The sequence below is a fragment of the Alnus glutinosa genome, chromosome 13 (assembly GCF_958979055.1).
Source record: "Alnus glutinosa chromosome 13, dhAlnGlut1.1, whole genome shotgun sequence".
In the NCBI taxonomy this organism is placed as follows: Eukaryota; Viridiplantae; Streptophyta; class Magnoliopsida; order Fagales; family Betulaceae; genus Alnus; species Alnus glutinosa.
Window position 1 is genome coordinate 13291056 of NC_084898.1, and position 18456 is coordinate 13309511.

Genomic DNA, 18456 nt, shown 5'->3' on the forward strand with positions numbered 1-18456 from the left:
ACTGTTACGCTGCCCATTTTTTAAAATATTTATTAGACATTATTGATACTAATGCCATTATTATATCCAATTTTTTTTTTTTATATAAAAATGATAATATTGGAATTAATTATGTAATTACTCTAATCCACCTGTTTTTAAAGTATAAAATTCGTTAATTATATTAACGAAGCTATTATATTTATTTAATATAAAAATAAGTCACATGTTAGCCTAAATCTATTTTTGGTATCTCACTATTTTAGTTAGAATAACTAAAACAATGCCTGCCTTAATGTTATTTAATAAAAGGTTATATTATTTTGGGTTTCAAAAACCCTATTGTGAAATCAATGAATCATTTTATAACTGTTATGTCAATAAAAATAATATTATGCTATTATGATTTAAAAGTGAAAATGATCATTTTTATTGAAAATGGTATTTTAGTAATTACTTATAAACGCTGTTATAATGCCCACATGAAATATGTGACATTATAATTAACCTGTTTTATATGCCGTTATAATGTCCAAACGACATTATATTAATTAGAGATCAAAAGTGATAAAAGATGTTTACATGCTTCAATAAATGTTATGATGAGGTTCGCATAAAAAAATTAGCAACTATATATAATTGGACTAATTTTATATGCCGTGGTAATGTCTAAGCAACATTAGAAATTGGGTTAAGTGGTTTATAAGTCATAAGTGGAAAGAAGTGTTGAATAGATTCTTAGTATTTTATACTAATCACATGTATACAACTATGCAGTTGTCTTTTCTGTGGATCAATCTTTGTGGCAGAAAACTGTGAGTATTCTACTAACTGAGAATGATACTGAGTTCTTTAATGTGGTGATATATAGATTTATTTAATGATATGCAATTGTTTAGGTCTTGGTATTTGTGTAAGTGAATATTACTAAAATACTTACTGAGTGTAGTTTATTTGATTATATGGTGATATGATTGTTTGATTTTATGGTGTTATTGGTTTGGTTAATTATACGATGATATTGACTTATATGATGATGTGATCTCTATTACATTTAAAGATATGTGATATGTTTGTGAATCTGCATATTTTAATGATATGAGCTTGCTTATGAAATGGCATTGTCTATTACATGAGATATGAACCTGTTAATAAAAAAGACTAAGGGATAAAGTCCTAAGGCAAAGATTGCGGGTTTAAGTCCTACGGCATCAATAAAAGAAAAAGAGGTGGTTAAAGTCTCCAAACAATTATCATGGTAAGACCGGAGATAGTAAAAGACCCACGGCAATGATAAGACCATATCATGAATTAAAGTCTCACGGCATCTATTTATCCATCTACATTAATTAATGAGACTGTACAATAGAATTGTTAATAAGAATATGCATATGAATCCATCATACATCATGTTATAGTATTGTGTGTTGTCAAATGAATTAATATGTCATTATATTATAGGATGCAGTTGACTCACTGTTTTTATAGTATGAGATTGTGGTGATAATCACAATCACATGCAAGTTTATGCAGGTTAGAACGAAGGATGAAACCACTAGGATTATTATATTTAAGGATGATACCATTTGTTATGTGGTGATATGTATTAGGATGAAACAATGATTATATATTATTAAATGCGCATGTGGCACATATGTTATTGTTTTATTGTATTTATTATATTAGCACACATGATTCGTATTTTTATACAAAGAAGCTATTCAATTAGCTCTGACGTGTTATATTCCTAAGTTATTAAGAAAAAATATATTCCGCTGCCAATTCTTAGCTCTGATGATGTCGTAATGTCACGTGAAAATCGAAATTTTCACTTACGTCTTTTTGTAAAAGGCAGGGCGTTACAACCTTTCTATAACAGATTACCAATTTGTTCACTTTGCAAAATTGGTGATGATTCTCTACATCACTTATTTTTCAATTGCATTATTGCACGATTTGTATGGCAGCATTCCTTTTGGCCACTAGATTCTTCAGTCTTCACCTTTAGCACTATGGCACATTGGGTTCAACATATTATTTTTCCTGGGACATTTCTAAATATCCCTTCAATGGATCTTCATAAATTTCAGATCTTTGCAATGATGGCTGGTGATCTCTTGTGGTTTTACAGAATTAAATCTCACCATGAAGGAATCAACATTGATATTCCCCTAATCTCAAAACATATCAATACGATTACTATGGAGCACTTCAATGCTTGGCATCCTTCTCTTCCCATTGTAACAGATAAATGGCAGCCTCCTCCATTTCCCTGAGTGAAAATTAATTTTGATACAGCAATCAGAGACTCCTTCTCAGTCCAAGCTGCAGTCTGTCGAAACTTTCAAGAAAAAATTATCCAAATGGCTTCTTCGCTCTCTCCTCCTTGTCATCCAAATTATGGAGAAGCCCTTTCTGCAAGTTAGTTGTCTCGATGGCATCATCACATCATCTTGATCACTTTATTTTGGAACATGATTCACAAATTGTAATATCTGCTTTACATAATCTTTTTGTCACTCGAGATTGGAGGATTTCATCCCTCATCTCGAACACAGTTGGCTCCCTCTCAGCCTCTTTTTCTTGGAAAGCTCACAAAATCATTTGAAGTGCAAACTTCTGTGCCTGCCACGTGGCACATTAAGCCGCAACCAGATCATTTTCTGGTAGCATTTCCAGTTATTCCCATCCATTAACCATTACCTTCAATTCCTATTGTAAGTGGTAAAGACCCCCTCCACCCTCAGTGATGGTAAGGGTCTTTCCACCTAGTTTCTAGTTTATTTCCCATTTTGTTTGTTTGTTATTTCAAAGTACCTATAATATTAAAAAAAAAGTATCTATAATATAAAAAAAGAAAAAAAAAGGTTTACGTCAAAGTTAAAGAGTCAAAAGTTTGGTTCAGAATTTGATTAAACTAATTAGGGCGCCGACATATGCTTCCCATTGGAATCTTCTGATACGGTGGCTTGTCCACGTACATATTCCAAATTTGACCGCTTCTCCGGCAACATAGCCAATGCGGGAAGACCAATTCTCTTTCCCATAGCCAACGCGGTAATGCCGCTTGACTTTATTTATTATTATTATTATTTTTTTATCAATAATTATAAGGGTAAATGATACATTTCTCTCACAAATTATCACTCTTTATCACTTACCAACTGGAAACTTTAAGTTGAGCAGAAAAGAAAAGTGACTAAAATAACTAACTTTCCTTTTGACAAACATACTCATTTTAGAGCATTCCTAGTAGCCTCACCAAATTTTACTCACCAAAATAACTAAAAATTACTTTTTTCTATTCTGATGAGCCACTTTATTAAAATTCCTCCAGCAGCCTCACCATTTTAACTAGTCAATATTCACTATTCCATTTAAATAATAATTTTTTCATATTTCTTTATTTTTTCTCTATATAATATTTTTATAAAAAATCATTTATATCCATGAAATAAGGACATTATCGTGTGAGAGATGGAAGATGAGAGAAGAAAATGAGAGAAAAAAGGAAAAAGTGTGCTAATCATGTGAGAGAGAAATGTGAAACAAAATTTGGTGAGTGGGTTGTTGAGTGAAAATGCCTGGTCTAATTTGACTAGTAATTTCAGTCATCAAATTTTTTTGGTTAAAATGGTGAGGCTGCTGGGAGTGGTTTTTAAGAGTTTTCATCAAATTGGCTCACCAAAATAGCTAAAAAACTAATTTGGTGAGGCTACTAAAAATGCTCTTACATTTTTTTTAGCAATAAAAATGTTCAATCTTTGATATAAAAAAAATAATGGTACTCTTTACATTTATTTATAATTCTTATGTTATATAAACTAACATTTTGTGTTTTAAAAGTAACTTATAATGTAAACCATTTAAAAAGAAAAAACAAAAAGTGTAAACTGCTTAAAGGATAAATTTTTTCAACAAACAGTCTTGTAGGAAACTCGTACAAATATGTGCTCTTTAAGCAAGCATGTTAGAAGCATATGCTATTAAAAAAAAAAATATACATTCTAACATGTGATACATGTCACTTTTGAGTCTGGTTGACAAGATATTTAAATTTGTGTCCCTACTTCAAACATGTTATGTCAACCAATATAACATAAAGGGATAAATATATTTTAGCCCCCAAACTACCACCATTTCTCCAGATGACCCCCCAAACTACCACTTTTTATTTTTTGGCCCCATCCGTCCATTTATGCCGTCAATTCTAAATAGAAATCCGAAAATACCCCTCCTACACTTTGAAATTCTCATAGTTAAGGGAGGGGTATTTTCGGGTTTTTGGCCAATTTCTGTTAGAATTGACGGCATAAATAGACGGATGGGGTCAAAAAATCATAAAGTGGTAGTTTGGGGGCCAGAATCTAATCATTAGTAGTTTGAGGGGCCATCCGGAGAAAGAGTGGCAGTTTGGGGGGCTAAAATATATTTATCCCTAACATAAATGTGATAAATGAGTGTGAAATGTATGATTACTTTATTAAAAATTGACCTAATTACTAACACAGAAACTTCAAAATAAGATTCCAATCATAGTGGGATAATGCCAATGGAGAGAAAGTGACACACGTATGATAGTTTTGAGGGATAAATATATTTTAGCCCCCAAAATTACCACATCTTCTCCGGATGGCCCCCAAACTACCAATGCTTAGATTCTGGCTCTTCAAACTACCACTTTCTGATTTTTTGGCCCCATTCGTCCATTTATGCCGTCAATTCTAAACAAAATTTCGAAAATACCCCTCCTATACTTTGAAATTCCCATGATTAAGGGAGGGGTATTTTCGAATTTTTGGCCAATTTCTGTTAGAATTGACGGTATAAATAGACAGATGGGGCCAAAAAATCAGAAAGTGGTAGTTTGTGGGCCAGAATCTAAGCATTGGTAGTTTGGGGGGCCATCCGGAGAAAGGGTGGTAGTTTATGGAGCTAAAATATATTTAACCCTAGTTTTGAGGGAAAAGTAATTTTTACCCAAATTATAAAAGAAATAAAAAGGAAAAAGAAACAATTGAGTGGGTGATCCAAGCTGGGTTCAGGGCCAGGCCCAAATAAATCAAAGCGCGTTGGTCACCCCAACCCGAATCAACGCCGATTTGAATTGGGAACCGGAAACAAAACCAAGCCCTCAAAAAAAAAAAAATAAAAAAAAATCGGATCCTCTTTTTCAAAACCCCTCGAATTCTTCTCTCTCCCCCTCTCTCTCTCTCTCTCTCGGTCTGAGAAGCTTCAGTGAGCACCAATGCTTTCCTTCAGTAAGCTGTAACACCCACCTCTCTCCATTTCATTCTCTCTAGGGTTTTGGACAATCAGCTCTCGGCACTCTCCGAGGGACAAAATGGACCGGAGATTCAACGGCCCGACCGCACCTTCGACCTTCATCGCCGCCACGAGATCGCCCTCTCCGCCTCCGCAACTTAACTACAACAGCCGAGCCGTTCAGGTACTCATTCTGTGCAACCCTATACATTCTCGTATAAACCCACTTCTAAAACCTTAGCTCTTTGCTCTTATAGACACACTCTAGGGTTTTAGAATCAATTGCTTTGGGAGACCAGCATAATCGGTTAGCTCATTGGTTCTTAGTAGTGGTTTTGTCCGAAAGTACAATTTTCATTTGGGCTTAAATTGATGCAAATTCTGCTTCCCAAACCAAAGTGGAAGTGTGTTCGAAATGCCAACTATGTTAAGCCTCAGGGTTTTAAAATTGCGGAGTTGGATAAGTATTAGTACTTAAAAAGTGTAGAAATACGTACTACATAGAATAGATTAATGAAAACTTAGCTGCAATTTTTGGGTTATAGGATCCAATTACACTATGGAGAACAGTTGAAGCACTGTAGGTGGGTTGTGTGGCATTTTTTGGTTTTTCAGATTCAATTCCAAACTATCTCCAGCTAGCATTTAACCCAGTTGTTATATTCGGATTTTAGGATTAATTCAAAGTATTTACTTATAAAAAAAAAGGATTAATTCAAAGTATTTAGGGTGGTGATCTTTTGGTTCTTTGGAGCAATATTGTTTTTTTAAGTCATTTCTCGTGCTACAATGACTGAGCTGTTTTAGGTACAAATCTTGTATTATCATTCTGGTTCACATGCACAATATCAATTTATTAAACTGGGTTTTTTGGGTTATCCTGTGGTTTAGGATCAATTACATTGTGGTAAGGCCTTAGAAAGTACATAACGTGTGAAGTATGTTGAAATTGTTGTATTAAAGTTAGTTGAGTTGAGGTTTTTTCTTTCTTAGGTCCCGGTTTATGACAATCCTAAGACTCAATGTTTAGTTCTTATTCTACATTTTCTTTCTGATCAACTTGAGGATGGAAATTTCCAGGTTGGTTGAAACTCATGGATAGATAAAACGTGTGAAATACCATACTTTGAACTCATTTTGGTTTTAAAATTAGGAGGAGAGAAATTTGGAGAAACGCATCTTATACGAAACTAGTGTATGCTTGCACCGATTAATCTAAAAGTTAGCCCTAGTGTTTACTTTATGCTAAGTGTGTTGGTTATTAGGGGCTGCAGATTATGGTAAAACAACGAGATGGAAGGATAATTTCCGGAAAAATCTAAAAGATCCTAAAACTTTTAGGTGCTGAACCCAAAAAAGGGAAGTTGGAGGAGAATTATTAGACCATTGGTTGAAATGTATTCAAGTTTGTATTGTTGTTTATATGTTTATCTTGTAGAATTTTATTTCTTTTATAATTCTATACATATATTATTTTTGCATATTAAAAATAGGTTTCTCAATAAAATGCATACTACCTGATAAAAATATAGTATGACTGACTGAGTGCTTTAGGTGGCATTGATTATGATTCTTTCTTAGATTTTACTGCTCTTTTTAAAAATTTCCATTTGTATCGTCTTTGTTGAACTTGCAATTTAAGTTTAGGTGAGCATGTCTTTCGAGATTGGGTTGGAATGAAGATTTGCTTGCAATGCTGTGATCTGTGTATGGAGTGTCTATTTACTGTTCCTTGGCATGAATTGGGTTACTAAAATTAACTCCTTTATATTTATAAAAGGCTAGTTTACAAAATCTCCAAGTCTGAATGGTAGACTTACAATTGGGCCCAAGTTTTAGTCTCACTGGATGTGCTTTCCAGATTGGACTGGATCGAAGCTCTGCTTGCAATGCTTTGATCTGTGCATTGAAAGCATGGATTGGGTTATTAAAATTATGTATTTTTCTTTTGTAAAAGGCTATTCTAAAATGTTGTTTCAATTTGGACGGCAGCCTTCATTTATCATGAAGAAAATGACATAAATTGAATCTGATTGGGTCGATACTGAATTGATGTATACAAATGTTTTAACCAAATGTCTCCTGTCTCCTATCATCGATTTTGGAGTTTTTTGAGTTCTCTGGATGATAGTCTCTATCGGGATTTTAATTGTTCTTGTTCAAGCGTGGGTAAGCAGTCAGATTGATACTCAATTAGCATTTTTCAGTTTTGATGTTTTCATCATATAGGATAGACCATAACATAACATGTGCTGCTAATTCAAAAAACTAAATGAAAAAAGGTTCAGCTGAATGTAACGTAATTAACTCATGAGAAATTATACCTAGCTTCTAATTTCAATTTCAGGAAGCACTGGAACACTTGGCATCCATTGACCTGTTTGAGTTGTGTGATGAAGCAAAAGTTGAACGTTGTCGGGCAACTAGAGACTTGAGAAGCTGTGGACGCTCTGTACAGTATGTTTTGATCTCATGTGGACATGCCTCTTTGTGTGCAGAGTGTAGTCAACGGTGTGATCTTTGCCCTATATGTAGAATCCCAATACCAAAGAATGGTAATAGACAACGGCTTCGCCTTTATTATGAGTGCATAGCAGCTGGCCTTATCTCCAAAAGATGCGATGAGAAATTTCAAGAGAAAGAAGAGGGGGACAAGCAACTAACTGCTGATGTCCAGCGTCTCTATTCTCTATTTGATGTTGCCCTGGAGAATAACTTAGTTTCGTTGATTTGTCACTGTATCCTTCCTGGCAAGACTGATATCTTCACTTTTTGTCAGGGGCGTATAGATAAGTTTAGAATTTTATACTATCATCTCTGCTTTACTTATCAAAAAGTATCCCTGCTTTGTACGTTACTGGCTGGGAAATTCCCTAGAATGTAGTAACACCTCTTCTTTGGAGAATTTTGGATAAATAAAAAAAAAAAAAAATTAGACAGATAACCTGAACAAGATAACCAAATATTCTTATTAATACGCTATAGGCACGTGCACTGTTAGTAATTATACTGCTGTTCTGTTGAAAATTTTCCTTTATCCAAAGCTCACGTTTCTTTAACAGAGAGTCAACAGATGTAACAGATGTTTGTATGGATGAAAGTGCTGTGTCTAGTGATCCTGTCATAGCTTTCTTGTTGGATGAAGTGGTTGTCAAGGATTGGTGCAAGAGGACGTTCAGAAACATCACAACAGAACTTCAAGGAATTTGTATCCTCAAATTGTTAAAATATTTTGATGTTTGTAGGCCATTGTTCATTTTTGAAAAGTGTGCACTTAACATTTTTCATTAGATAATCTTGAAGTGGGGGGGATGAAAAATAAGTTGAGTTTACTACTTAAGTGTTCTGTACAGCTGGCTGGCATATGCAATGTGCTTGAAGTTTTGGAGTCATCTTTTAAGGGGACTCTTTCAGCACAGCTTCATGACTTGCACCACCTTCAAGAGAGTATATTGAAGACGAAGCAGGTTTTAATTGAGTTTTTTTTTTTTGTTAAGTGGAGCATATATATCTACTGTTTTTATTTTGATGGATTGCCTGTTTCTTATTTGTTTTAGGATATGTATCATCTTTGCGATGATAGTGATGACATATTTCTTTCTTATTGAAAGAACAATTTCATTTATATTTCATATACAAGATTGATGTAAGAGTCCTTATGAGTTGACAATTTGATTTGCTAAAGTCTTAAAAAGCCCAATCTTGAAAAGCCGCCAAGCATATGAAATCACAAGTGATGTTTTGGAATTTTATAAGTAATTATTGTGTATGTCACGTTTTCTGACTAGGCCAGCCTTAAAATTTTTAGTGGCAAGACTACTGCCTGTACTTTTCTCTGATATTTTGTTTAGGATAGGGACCCTTTGTATTTATCAACAAAAAAAAAAAGGATAGGGACCCTTTGTAAACATTTTATGGTCTTATTGGATTTCTTCAGTTAAACTGCCAAAAACAATTTCTATATATCTACACGTAATTGATATTTTCTCTCAGTACTGGTTTTTTATTTTCAGCATTTGGAGATGATGATGTGGTGCATAAGACATCAATTTCTGGAGAATGTGAAATCTCGGTATACTAATTTCACATCATGGCGTTCTCTTGTCCGTGAACGGAAATCAGCTGCAATTAAGCGTTCATGGCCTGATGCAGTAGAGTACTCTGCAGAGCCCACTAGACAGGATGGTTCCTTGTTCATTGAAGATGCGCTGGTGAATCTTGATATAGAGCAGGGAGATACACAGGAAACTGGGGAGCAATCAGAAGTTGCATTGCTGCTGAAAAGTGGAGTCTTGTCAATTCTCCAGTCCAGGATAGAAGGGGTGGCAGGGTGCTATCCCTTTGACAGTCTCAGAACTGCAGTCGATATACTCTTCTTATGTGGAAGTTCTGATTTGGTTGTTGCAAAGCAAGCAATTGTATCCTTTGTCTTGCCTATATGTAGATTGGATGATTCAGTTTATTGTACAAAAATTGTAATTGTGCAGGACTTTTTCATTTTGTTTCCTTAATTTGTAACAGCTTCTCTATTATCTGTTTGACCGACATTGGAGAATGCCTGATGAAACATGGAGAGACATCGTGGAGGACTTTGCAGCTACCTTTAGTATTACCAGGCACTCATTACTTGAATCTTTAGTTTTTTATCTGTTGGATGACTGCACAGATGAGGCTTTGCAGGTAACATTTTTAAGATGCTTGTTTGGTTTGGATGGCCATTTTGGATTTTTGGCAAGGCATTAAATTTATCATTAAACCTATTGTATCTAATTTAATTGAATCTTAACTTCAAATTTTGGTACATAATAAATCTGATAATTCAAATTGCCTATTCAATTAATTGTTTATTATTAGTTTTCTGTTCAGTTATATAGTGACATGATGCTTTTAGGATGTGATTTGGTTTGTATACGATTAGGTTGTAGCACTATTGCAGGGGTGGATCTAAACACCGAATGGGCACATGTGCATAGAGTGGAGCGGAGGCTAAGTTTTCAAAGGGTTATATCTAATGTTGAAACTTTTGCCATATAAATCTCAAAATTTAATTTTGGGGAATTTAGATGCCACCCCCTCCCCCCACGCACTGCCCCACCCCAAAAAAAAAATATTGTCCCTGCACTTTGCAAGTGGCACTTAAATACTCCTGCATGAATGATCTGTGGAAAGGAATTCACTACCTTATGTTATCCGGACTGAGAATTTGACTTAGAAAAGAGTCTCGGAGCCTAATAGTATAAAGGCTTTACATAAAAGTAATATAGTTGGAAATAACTTGTATTTATCAAATAGATAATTGGAACTAAGTTTCTTCTGTGGAAGTTCTGAATTAAATTTGTGTTGGGGTCCACTGTGTTAATGGTGCTGATTGTCTAAGCTCGTCCATATTGCGCTCTGTACTTAACTCCTAACTTGGTGTAGTATTTTATCTTGCTTTTGTTTTTAAATGTTTTAAAGTTGTAGCAGATGAGATTCTATTGAAATCTCCATTAAAAGGAAACGAAGATAGAACAATGTGACATTTCTAATCCCCAAAGTATATCATCTTGCCATAGCCAAGGTGTTTTTGTGTCTTGGATTCTTTCTTTGCATTAAAGAATGCAAGTGCTTGTCATTAATATGGAAGTGCTCTTTGATCTTTCAGAACAATTTGATTTATGCTCTCAATATCATTGGATTGCTAATTATACTTAAACATTATATTGCTTAGGAAGCTTGTTGCCTTCTTCCAGAGATCTCAGGCCCAGCAACTCATCCTAAGATTGCACAAGTTTTGCTAGAAAGGAATAATCCTGATACAGCTCTAATGGTTTTACGGTGTTCTGGGGGTGATGGTGGATTACAGATGGTTTCACTTAGTGAGGCTGTCACTGCTGTTCGGGTGAGGGTGGAGTGTGGACTTCTGACTGAAGCATTTACGCATCAGAGAGTGCTCTGCACCAGAGTCAGGGAAAAGAAGTTGAAGCCTGGACCATCTGGGAATGCTTCTGATAAAGTTAAAGACGAATTCAGGAATTGGGTGGAGATATTGGTAACTGAAATCTGTTGCCTTTGTATACGAAGGTACTTGGTAGATCGAATGATAGAGTTGCCATGGAATTCTGATGAGGAGAAACATATCCATAAATGCCTGTTGGATTTTGCTATTGAAGACCCTTCAACAAGTACTGGAAGTCTTCTTGTCGTATTCTATCTTCAGGTATTGACAAGATTTTAAGTTAACATTGACTCAAAATTGAGTAATGGGGTTAAGCATCTAACTTTGGTACTGCCAAGTTGCTGTCCATTATAATCATGCATTACAAATTTTAAAAAGAATTGTCCTTGTCCATGTCACTTTGTTTTTATAATCATTGTAGTGTCGTTGTGGGATTTTGTTTCTTTGGGTTGTTGGGTTCTTAGTTTGCTTGGGCTGTTTTGTGGGTCTTAGGGTTTTTTTTTTCTTCTTTTTTTTTTCTTTTTCTTTTGTTTGGCGTCCTTGTGTATACTTCTAGTGTACTTAGGGGCACCTTACTCTTTTTATAAAATGCGCTTTGCTTATCAGAAAAAACCTTGTTCAGATCTGTGATAGCTTTTCCGATATTCTTTTTCCCCATGTAACTTCCTTCTTTTGGCTGTTTATTGATTATGTCATAGATTCACATTAATGACTTATTAGGTTGGTTATGCTTCTAGTTCTATGCCAAAATAAATTCTTATTTCTTTAGTTGGTGACAAATAGTTTATTAGAAGGGGTTGGCTTAAGTGATAGTTTCATGAGGTTTAAGGTTCAAATCTCCTTGGATGGAAACGATTTCTTGGGGCCAGCCCGCCGGCATAGTCGAAGTATTACCCGATCCATGTGGAGGGGGCACTTTACAGGAGTCTGAAGTTTACCTAATAGGGGTAGGTACACGAAGTGGCCCTGCCTTGGAGGGTTTCTCGTCATAAGGAAAAAAAAAAGTTCATTAGAATGAATGCACCGTACATAACAATTATAGGTATCATATTGAAATATGAGAACTCCATCTTAGGTTTCATTTTCTAGTTATTTATATACATAAAGAAGGGGGTGTGAGGACAAAAAGAAAAAGTAATGCTACTTTAAAAAATTTACAAGATTTAATTTTGAACTCAATTCCTATAAATCAAATTCAAAACTCAACAACTGTTACGTGATAAGAAGTGTGAAGATTGATACAAAGGAATACCTGGAGCAATTTAGAAATACATGAATATGAATGATAAGGTATATTCTTAGATATGCTACAGAGGGGCTTTTTGTTTGGGGGGGGGGGGGGGGGGGGGGTGTATTGGTGATGAGTTTAAGTACCATTTGGTGAAATGGTTGGCTATTTGTACTCCGATAACATCAGGGGGTCTAGGGGTGAAAAATATGATTCAGTTTTCAAACTCTATCATTGTTTCAAACCCCATTTATTATCTATCATTGTTTCCTATTCCTGTGAGGGTGGCTAATCGTCTTGATAAAATTCGAAAGGATTTTCTTTGGGGTGGCATTGGTGACGAGACCAAATTTCATCTAGTTAATTGGAATAAGATTTGCACACCTTTGCATACAGGTGGGTTGGGAGTTCACAATTTTATCCAGTTCAATCGAGCTCTCTTGGGTAAGTGGTTGTGGAGATATGGTAGGGAGAGAGAGGCTTTATGGCGTTTGGTGATTGATGCCAAGTTTGAGAGTTTAAAGGGGGGGGGGGGGGGGGGGGTGTTCGAAAGAGGCTTCGGGTTCATTTGGAGTAGGTGTATGGAAGCATATTAGGAGGGGGTGGGAGGAATTTCGTAATTTTGTTCGTTTTGAACTGGGGAATGGATCAAATATTAGTTTTTGGCAAGATTGGTGGTGTGAGGATAGATCCTTGAAGCAATGCTTTCCTGCTCTTTTTAGTATAGCAAGGTTTAAAGACGCGACGGTAGAAGATAATTTGGTGGTTCATAATGGTGCTATTCAGTGGAATGTTCTATTCACGCGACAAATCCAGGATTGGGAGTTGGATATGGTCCTTTCTTTCTTCGATCGTCTATACTCCAGTTCGGCTCGACATGGGGAGGGTGACAGGTTAGTGTGGAATCCCTCTAAAAAAGGTTTATTTGAGGTGAGATCCTTCTATAAAGAGCTTATTAGGAAAGTTGGCCCTGTTGTCCCGTGTTTCCCTTGGAAGAATATTTGGCGTGTTAAGGCTCCAACTAGGGTGGCCTTCTTCGTTTGGTCAGCTGCTTTGGGCAAAATATTGACGCATGATAACTTACGTAAGAGGAAAGTGATAGTAATTGAGTGGTGTTGTTTATGTAAGAAGAGTGGGGAGTCTATTGATCACTTGTTGCTTCACTGCGAGGTCGCCTAGGCTCTTTGGAGCTATGTCCTTACTTTATTTGGGGTTGAGTGGGTTATGCCACGTACGGTGTTGGAGTTGCTGAATAGTTGGGGGGCGGCGCTTGGGGGTGGTCATGCTATAGAGGCTTGGCGGTTAGCTCCTTTATGCTTGCTGTGGTGTATTTGGAGGGAGCGGAATGCTAGGCTGTTTGAAGATGTAGAGACATCCATGGTGGAGCTACGGAAGCGGTTGCTCAATACTTTATATTTTTGAATAGCGCTCCATCATTGTTTGAGCTCTTTTACTTATGTTGAATTTTTAAATTTATTCTCTGTTCTTTCCTGTTAGGGGTTCTCTTGTATACTTTCCGTGTATAAGGGTTGCGCCCCTTTGCGCTTTTTTATATTATTGCAATTACTTATCAGAAAAAAAAAAAAAAAGAGATGGATCTTGTGTGCTGTTTTGGCATGATGTTTTTTAACACCCTTGTCTCACATTAGGAAGATGAAAAGTAGCCCACATAGAATATGTGGTTTTGTAAAGATAGTCATGAACGCCAAGTTCCATATTGCCTAGTTACTCGGTGAAATTGGGCTTTATAAAGGATTTCAAGGAAGCTCCAAAATTGATTAGTCATTTTCGGGTGATAGCGCAGATATGATTAGTGCTTTTCCCTGGGTCGTTATATGTTTGGTGTGGGGAGCAACATTTGAAGGTCTCATTTCCGGAATTATTCACTATTGCTTGTGGCAAGGATGCATGGGTGGCGGATAATATGCAGCTTCAGAATGAAAACATTCATTGGAATATTATATTTACTAGACTGGTGCATGATTGAGAGGTTGAAGTGGTTTCGGGGTTCTTTAGATATTGTATTCTCAAAGAGTAAGGCATGGAGGCGAGGATACAATTTACTAGATTCCATCTACAAGAAAGACATTTGAAGTTAAGTCGTATTATTTGGTATTATCTAATAATGTCAGGTCCAATCTCCCTTGGAAGATTATTTGGAAAGTTAAGGTGCCCTCGAGAATAGCGTTCTTTGTTTGGACTGTGGTTTCAGGGGAAACCTTAACTTTTGATAATTTATGAAAGATGAATGTTATTGTAATGGGGTGGTGTTGTATGTGTAAGAAGTGTGGAGAGTCTATTGATCATTTATTCCTTCATTGTGAATTTGCAACTGAATTGTGGAATGCGATTCTTTAGCTGTTTGGTGTTGATTGGGTTATGCCTCGAAGGGTGAGTGATTTGTTGGAAAGTTGGAAGGGACAATTTGGAACTCATCATGCTTTGCAAATCTGGAGGTTGACTCCTTTATGTTTAATGTGGTGTCTTTGGTGAGAGCGGAACATAAGGAGTTTTGAAGATCATGAGAGTGGTTTGCTAGAGATAAATAAGATGATGTTACAATCCCTGTATACATGGAAAGTGGCCTGGAATAGTGTGCATGTCTCTAATTTTTTTGAGTTTCTGGAGTTGTGTGCTTCTTTTTTTATATTTTTGGGTTTCTCTTGTATACTTCCTGTGTACTAGGGTTGCGTTTTTCTGCGCTTTGATTGAATCTTCGGTACTTATATAAAAAAAAAGAGTTATATTCTTAGATCTCATCCTATGTTTTAAATGTAGTTTCTGATTTCTGGAAGCTTAAATGTTGGAGTGAATAAAATAACTTGTGTGTCACGTAGTTAGTGGGATAAGGCTCCATTGAGAAAATCAATACTGTTTTACTTGCTCTCATTGTGTGTTTTGCTATTGTTGTGAATGAGCATTTCACTGTCAGAAGTTAGCGTGTCTTTATATCCATCCAATGAAATTATGAATTACTCCCAGATGTTGATATATCTCTATATCAAGTTTACATCTGTGGATGGTTTGTGAACTTTTATTTTACTTAGAGGAGCTCTCCTTTTTAGCTTCATGAAAGAAAATGGCAAATATCTTAGAATGAGTATATTTTGTTTAAACAGTTTTTGAAAGTATATCCTGGCTTACAAAATTGTCGTTCTTTATCATTTCAGCGCTACCGATATACTGAAGCATACCAAGTTGATCTTAAACTTCAGACGGTGGAGCAGGAGTTCATTTCAAATAGTTCTTACGGTGAAGAAGTTTTATTGAGAATAAGATCAGCAAGTCAGTGGAGAGCAAGATTGATTGTAAGTCATCTAAACTTTTTAGATGTAACTATAAGGTTAAGAATATAGTAAAGCAACTTTGGGTTGAAGTCAACTTGTGAAAACAGTGATCAAAGGTGGTCTATTTTATGGATTATTGGAGGGGTGCGGTTGGGTTGGGAAGGGAAGGTGCGGTATTGCCCAAAAGGCAGTACCTCTTTTGTGTGATGTGGCTTATTTAGTGTGAATGGGAAGGGTGAGCTTTCAGGTGCTCAAGAACAAGTTTGAGATGGAAAAAAATTGGTCCTGCAAGCTAGATCCTGATAAATAAACATGTATATATATATGAATGATATTGTTTGTGCTCTTCTGTAAGTGATTTTGTCGGGAAAAGATTATTTAATTAAAATAAAATCTTGAATTTGATTAGATTAGATTCTTTTAATAAACAGGATAAGTGCATGGAGTTGCTGCCAGAAGTCCAGAGGCAACAAGTGAAGTCTGGAAAATTGCCTGAGGCTGCTGTTAACTTTGGTGAAGAAGTTGAAATGGCAGCAAAATCTGATCTTCCTAGGGTGCAAGAGCCAATATCGACCAGTTTATTGATTCCCTCATCTACTGATTCTTCTCTAGTTCTGCGGACGGACCATACGGCTCCTTTTGTGAGGTCATTGGTTTTTGAAACTCCTACAAGACTACGTGGATCTGTCAACAATCATCGCTCTGAACATATTAAGTATGGTTCCCCATCAATTCTCCATGAAAGGGGACTAAAACCTATAGGTAGCATCAGCAAAGATTTCAAATTGGATGACACCTTTACTCCTGGTACTCATCGGGTTAGTCCCTTGAATGCCTCACCATTGAGAGAAATTAGTAAGGCTAACTATAGCAATCTCCAAGATGCATCACCAGAAACAGAACAAAATGGGTTTATCAACCAATTCCTAAATACTAGTCCTACATATTCCCACAGGGTTACCAGTAATCGAGTAAGTACACCTAGCAGTAACTATGGCTTGTTCAAAGATTCTGTGGAGGGCCTGGACACTAATTTGTCTGGTAAAAGGATCCAGTCTGATAGAGATTATGGACATTGGAATGTAGTCTCGTCAGATGAGTCAATGGACATATCTTTTAGGTAACTATAATTTCTTATTCCTCTTTTCACCATTACAGCCTGTTAGCCTGCTTTGTTGCTTGTGTAGTTAATTGCAGAAACTTTGTCTTCATGTTCGTGGAATTCCATCCCTCACTCTGATTTATATAATCTCCTAACTTTTCAGCCATGGAGAGAAGGGTTTTGCTGCTGCTGATAGCAACAATGTGAATGGTGGACCAAGATGGAGGTCTGATGAAACCAGTGATGAGGAAGAGGAGCACACTCCAGGGAGAAGTATGGGAATGGCTTATCAAACACCTCCCACAAGGAGAACTAGAAGAAGTAGACTTGCCAAGAGGTGAAGGCTGTGCCTGCCGATTTTCAAACTTAAAAATATCCCTGTCCTTCCATGGCTGCTCCTCCGTGTGGTCTTGAAATAAGGGAACCTGCAAGAGAGAGTAATGAAAGAGAGTTGTAGTCTTTCAGGTAAAGTGGTCGGGGTGCTTGAGTTCTGCAGTTCCCAAGGAGGGGTGGGGGTAGGGGAAGCATACAAGTAAAGATTATACTGGTTTATAGTCGTGCTATTATAAAATTCAGCTTAGGAGATGAACTTGTATGGGTCATTTCCTTTGCTCCGTGCGATTGCAATGAGTTGAGAAGGGTGAGTAGGCCTTTTGGGGGGAAACAATCCGTGCAGGGTTGGCGACATTTTTGTATCCTAATTGAGGTAATTCAAAGGCCGAAGCAGTTCCTTGGTAGTGTTACCACATTTTGCTAAGTTGTAGTAAACTAATTTTTATGAATCATATTCCCATGTTTAATCCTCCAAAGTACATGTGTGTTCAAGTGACTGAAAAATATGTGCATATTTTCACTTTGCATGATGTTTAATAGATAAGTAATGCTACATGTTACATTCCTATTATACTCTCATACTATTGGGTTGATGTGGCAGTAGCTGATGGGCATAGTCACATTAGCCCAGTGGAATGAGGGTATAGTAGATAACATTACTCTTAACTGATTACGTGTAGCTTTCATATGTTTTATGGTATTCTTTGTTTTCAATGCGCAAAACGACTTTGAAATTTTCCTTTTAAGCGCATTTCGGTACAGTTGATTATATGATTTAATTTAACAATTAACAGCTTCTTTATTTGTTTAAGCTTTAGGCATGGTAAGAAACCCAAATTGGAATGGAATGATGAAGCTTATTAAAAAGAAGTTGAGTCTACCAAGTTCGGCAACAAGTTCATGTCTTTCTCTATGTTGTGGAAAATTAGCCATTGGTAGGACTTGGGAGTTCGCGGAAGGTTGGAATTGGGATATCAAAGTGTTAATATGGTTTTGATGATTATTGGAATTTGTTTATTTTATACTAATAATTAAATGATTAAATTCATTTTTTTCTTATTAGCTTAAGTTTTTGAATAATGCTACATACACTTATTAACGTGGCTTTTAAAATCACTATCAGATTAAAATCTAAAAATGATTTATTCTAAAAAAAATTCAATGATGATTTTAAGAATCAGTCTTTTTTAGATAAATACTGATTTAATATACTATTTTTGACATTATAATAGCTTCTTTTTTTTTTTTTTTCTTTTTTTTTTTTTAAATAAAATATTCTATATGTTGAGTTGGGTCTATAGCTGAGTTTGAGTCCACATTTTAA

General features: G+C 35.9%; 1 protein-coding gene across 1 annotated transcript; it reads left to right on the forward strand.

Annotated features, from left to right (window-relative positions):
• The first annotated feature begins 5129 nt into the window (after window positions 1-5129).
• Window positions 5130-17636, forward strand: LOC133854292 (E3 ubiquitin-protein ligase HOS1). Its single transcript, XM_062290417.1, has 10 exons — window positions 5130-5428; window positions 7592-7982; window positions 8318-8452; window positions 8536-8711; window positions 9258-9662; window positions 9766-9924; window positions 10955-11443; window positions 15581-15718; window positions 16129-16817; window positions 16963-17636. Exons 1-10 carry the CDS (start codon window positions 5324-5326, stop codon window positions 17138-17140), a joined length of 2865 nt encoding a protein of 954 aa, XP_062146401.1. The 5' UTR covers window positions 5130-5323; the 3' UTR covers window positions 17141-17636.
• Window positions 17637-18456: the final 820 nt, after the last annotated feature.

Excerpts from the sequence above, each read along its gene's own strand:
- LOC133854292 (XM_062290417.1), top strand. The coding sequence starts at position 5,324 with ATGGACCGGAGATTCAACGGCCCGACCGCACCTTCGACCTTCATCGCC. Across the intron at positions 9,663-9,765 it reads TTGTTGCAAAGCAAGCAATT|CTTCTCTATTATCTGTTTGA; the intron begins GTATCCTTTGTC and ends AATTTGTAACAG. Across the intron at positions 16,818-16,962 it reads TCAATGGACATATCTTTTAG|CCATGGAGAGAAGGGTTTTG; the intron begins GTAACTATAATT and ends CTAACTTTTCAG.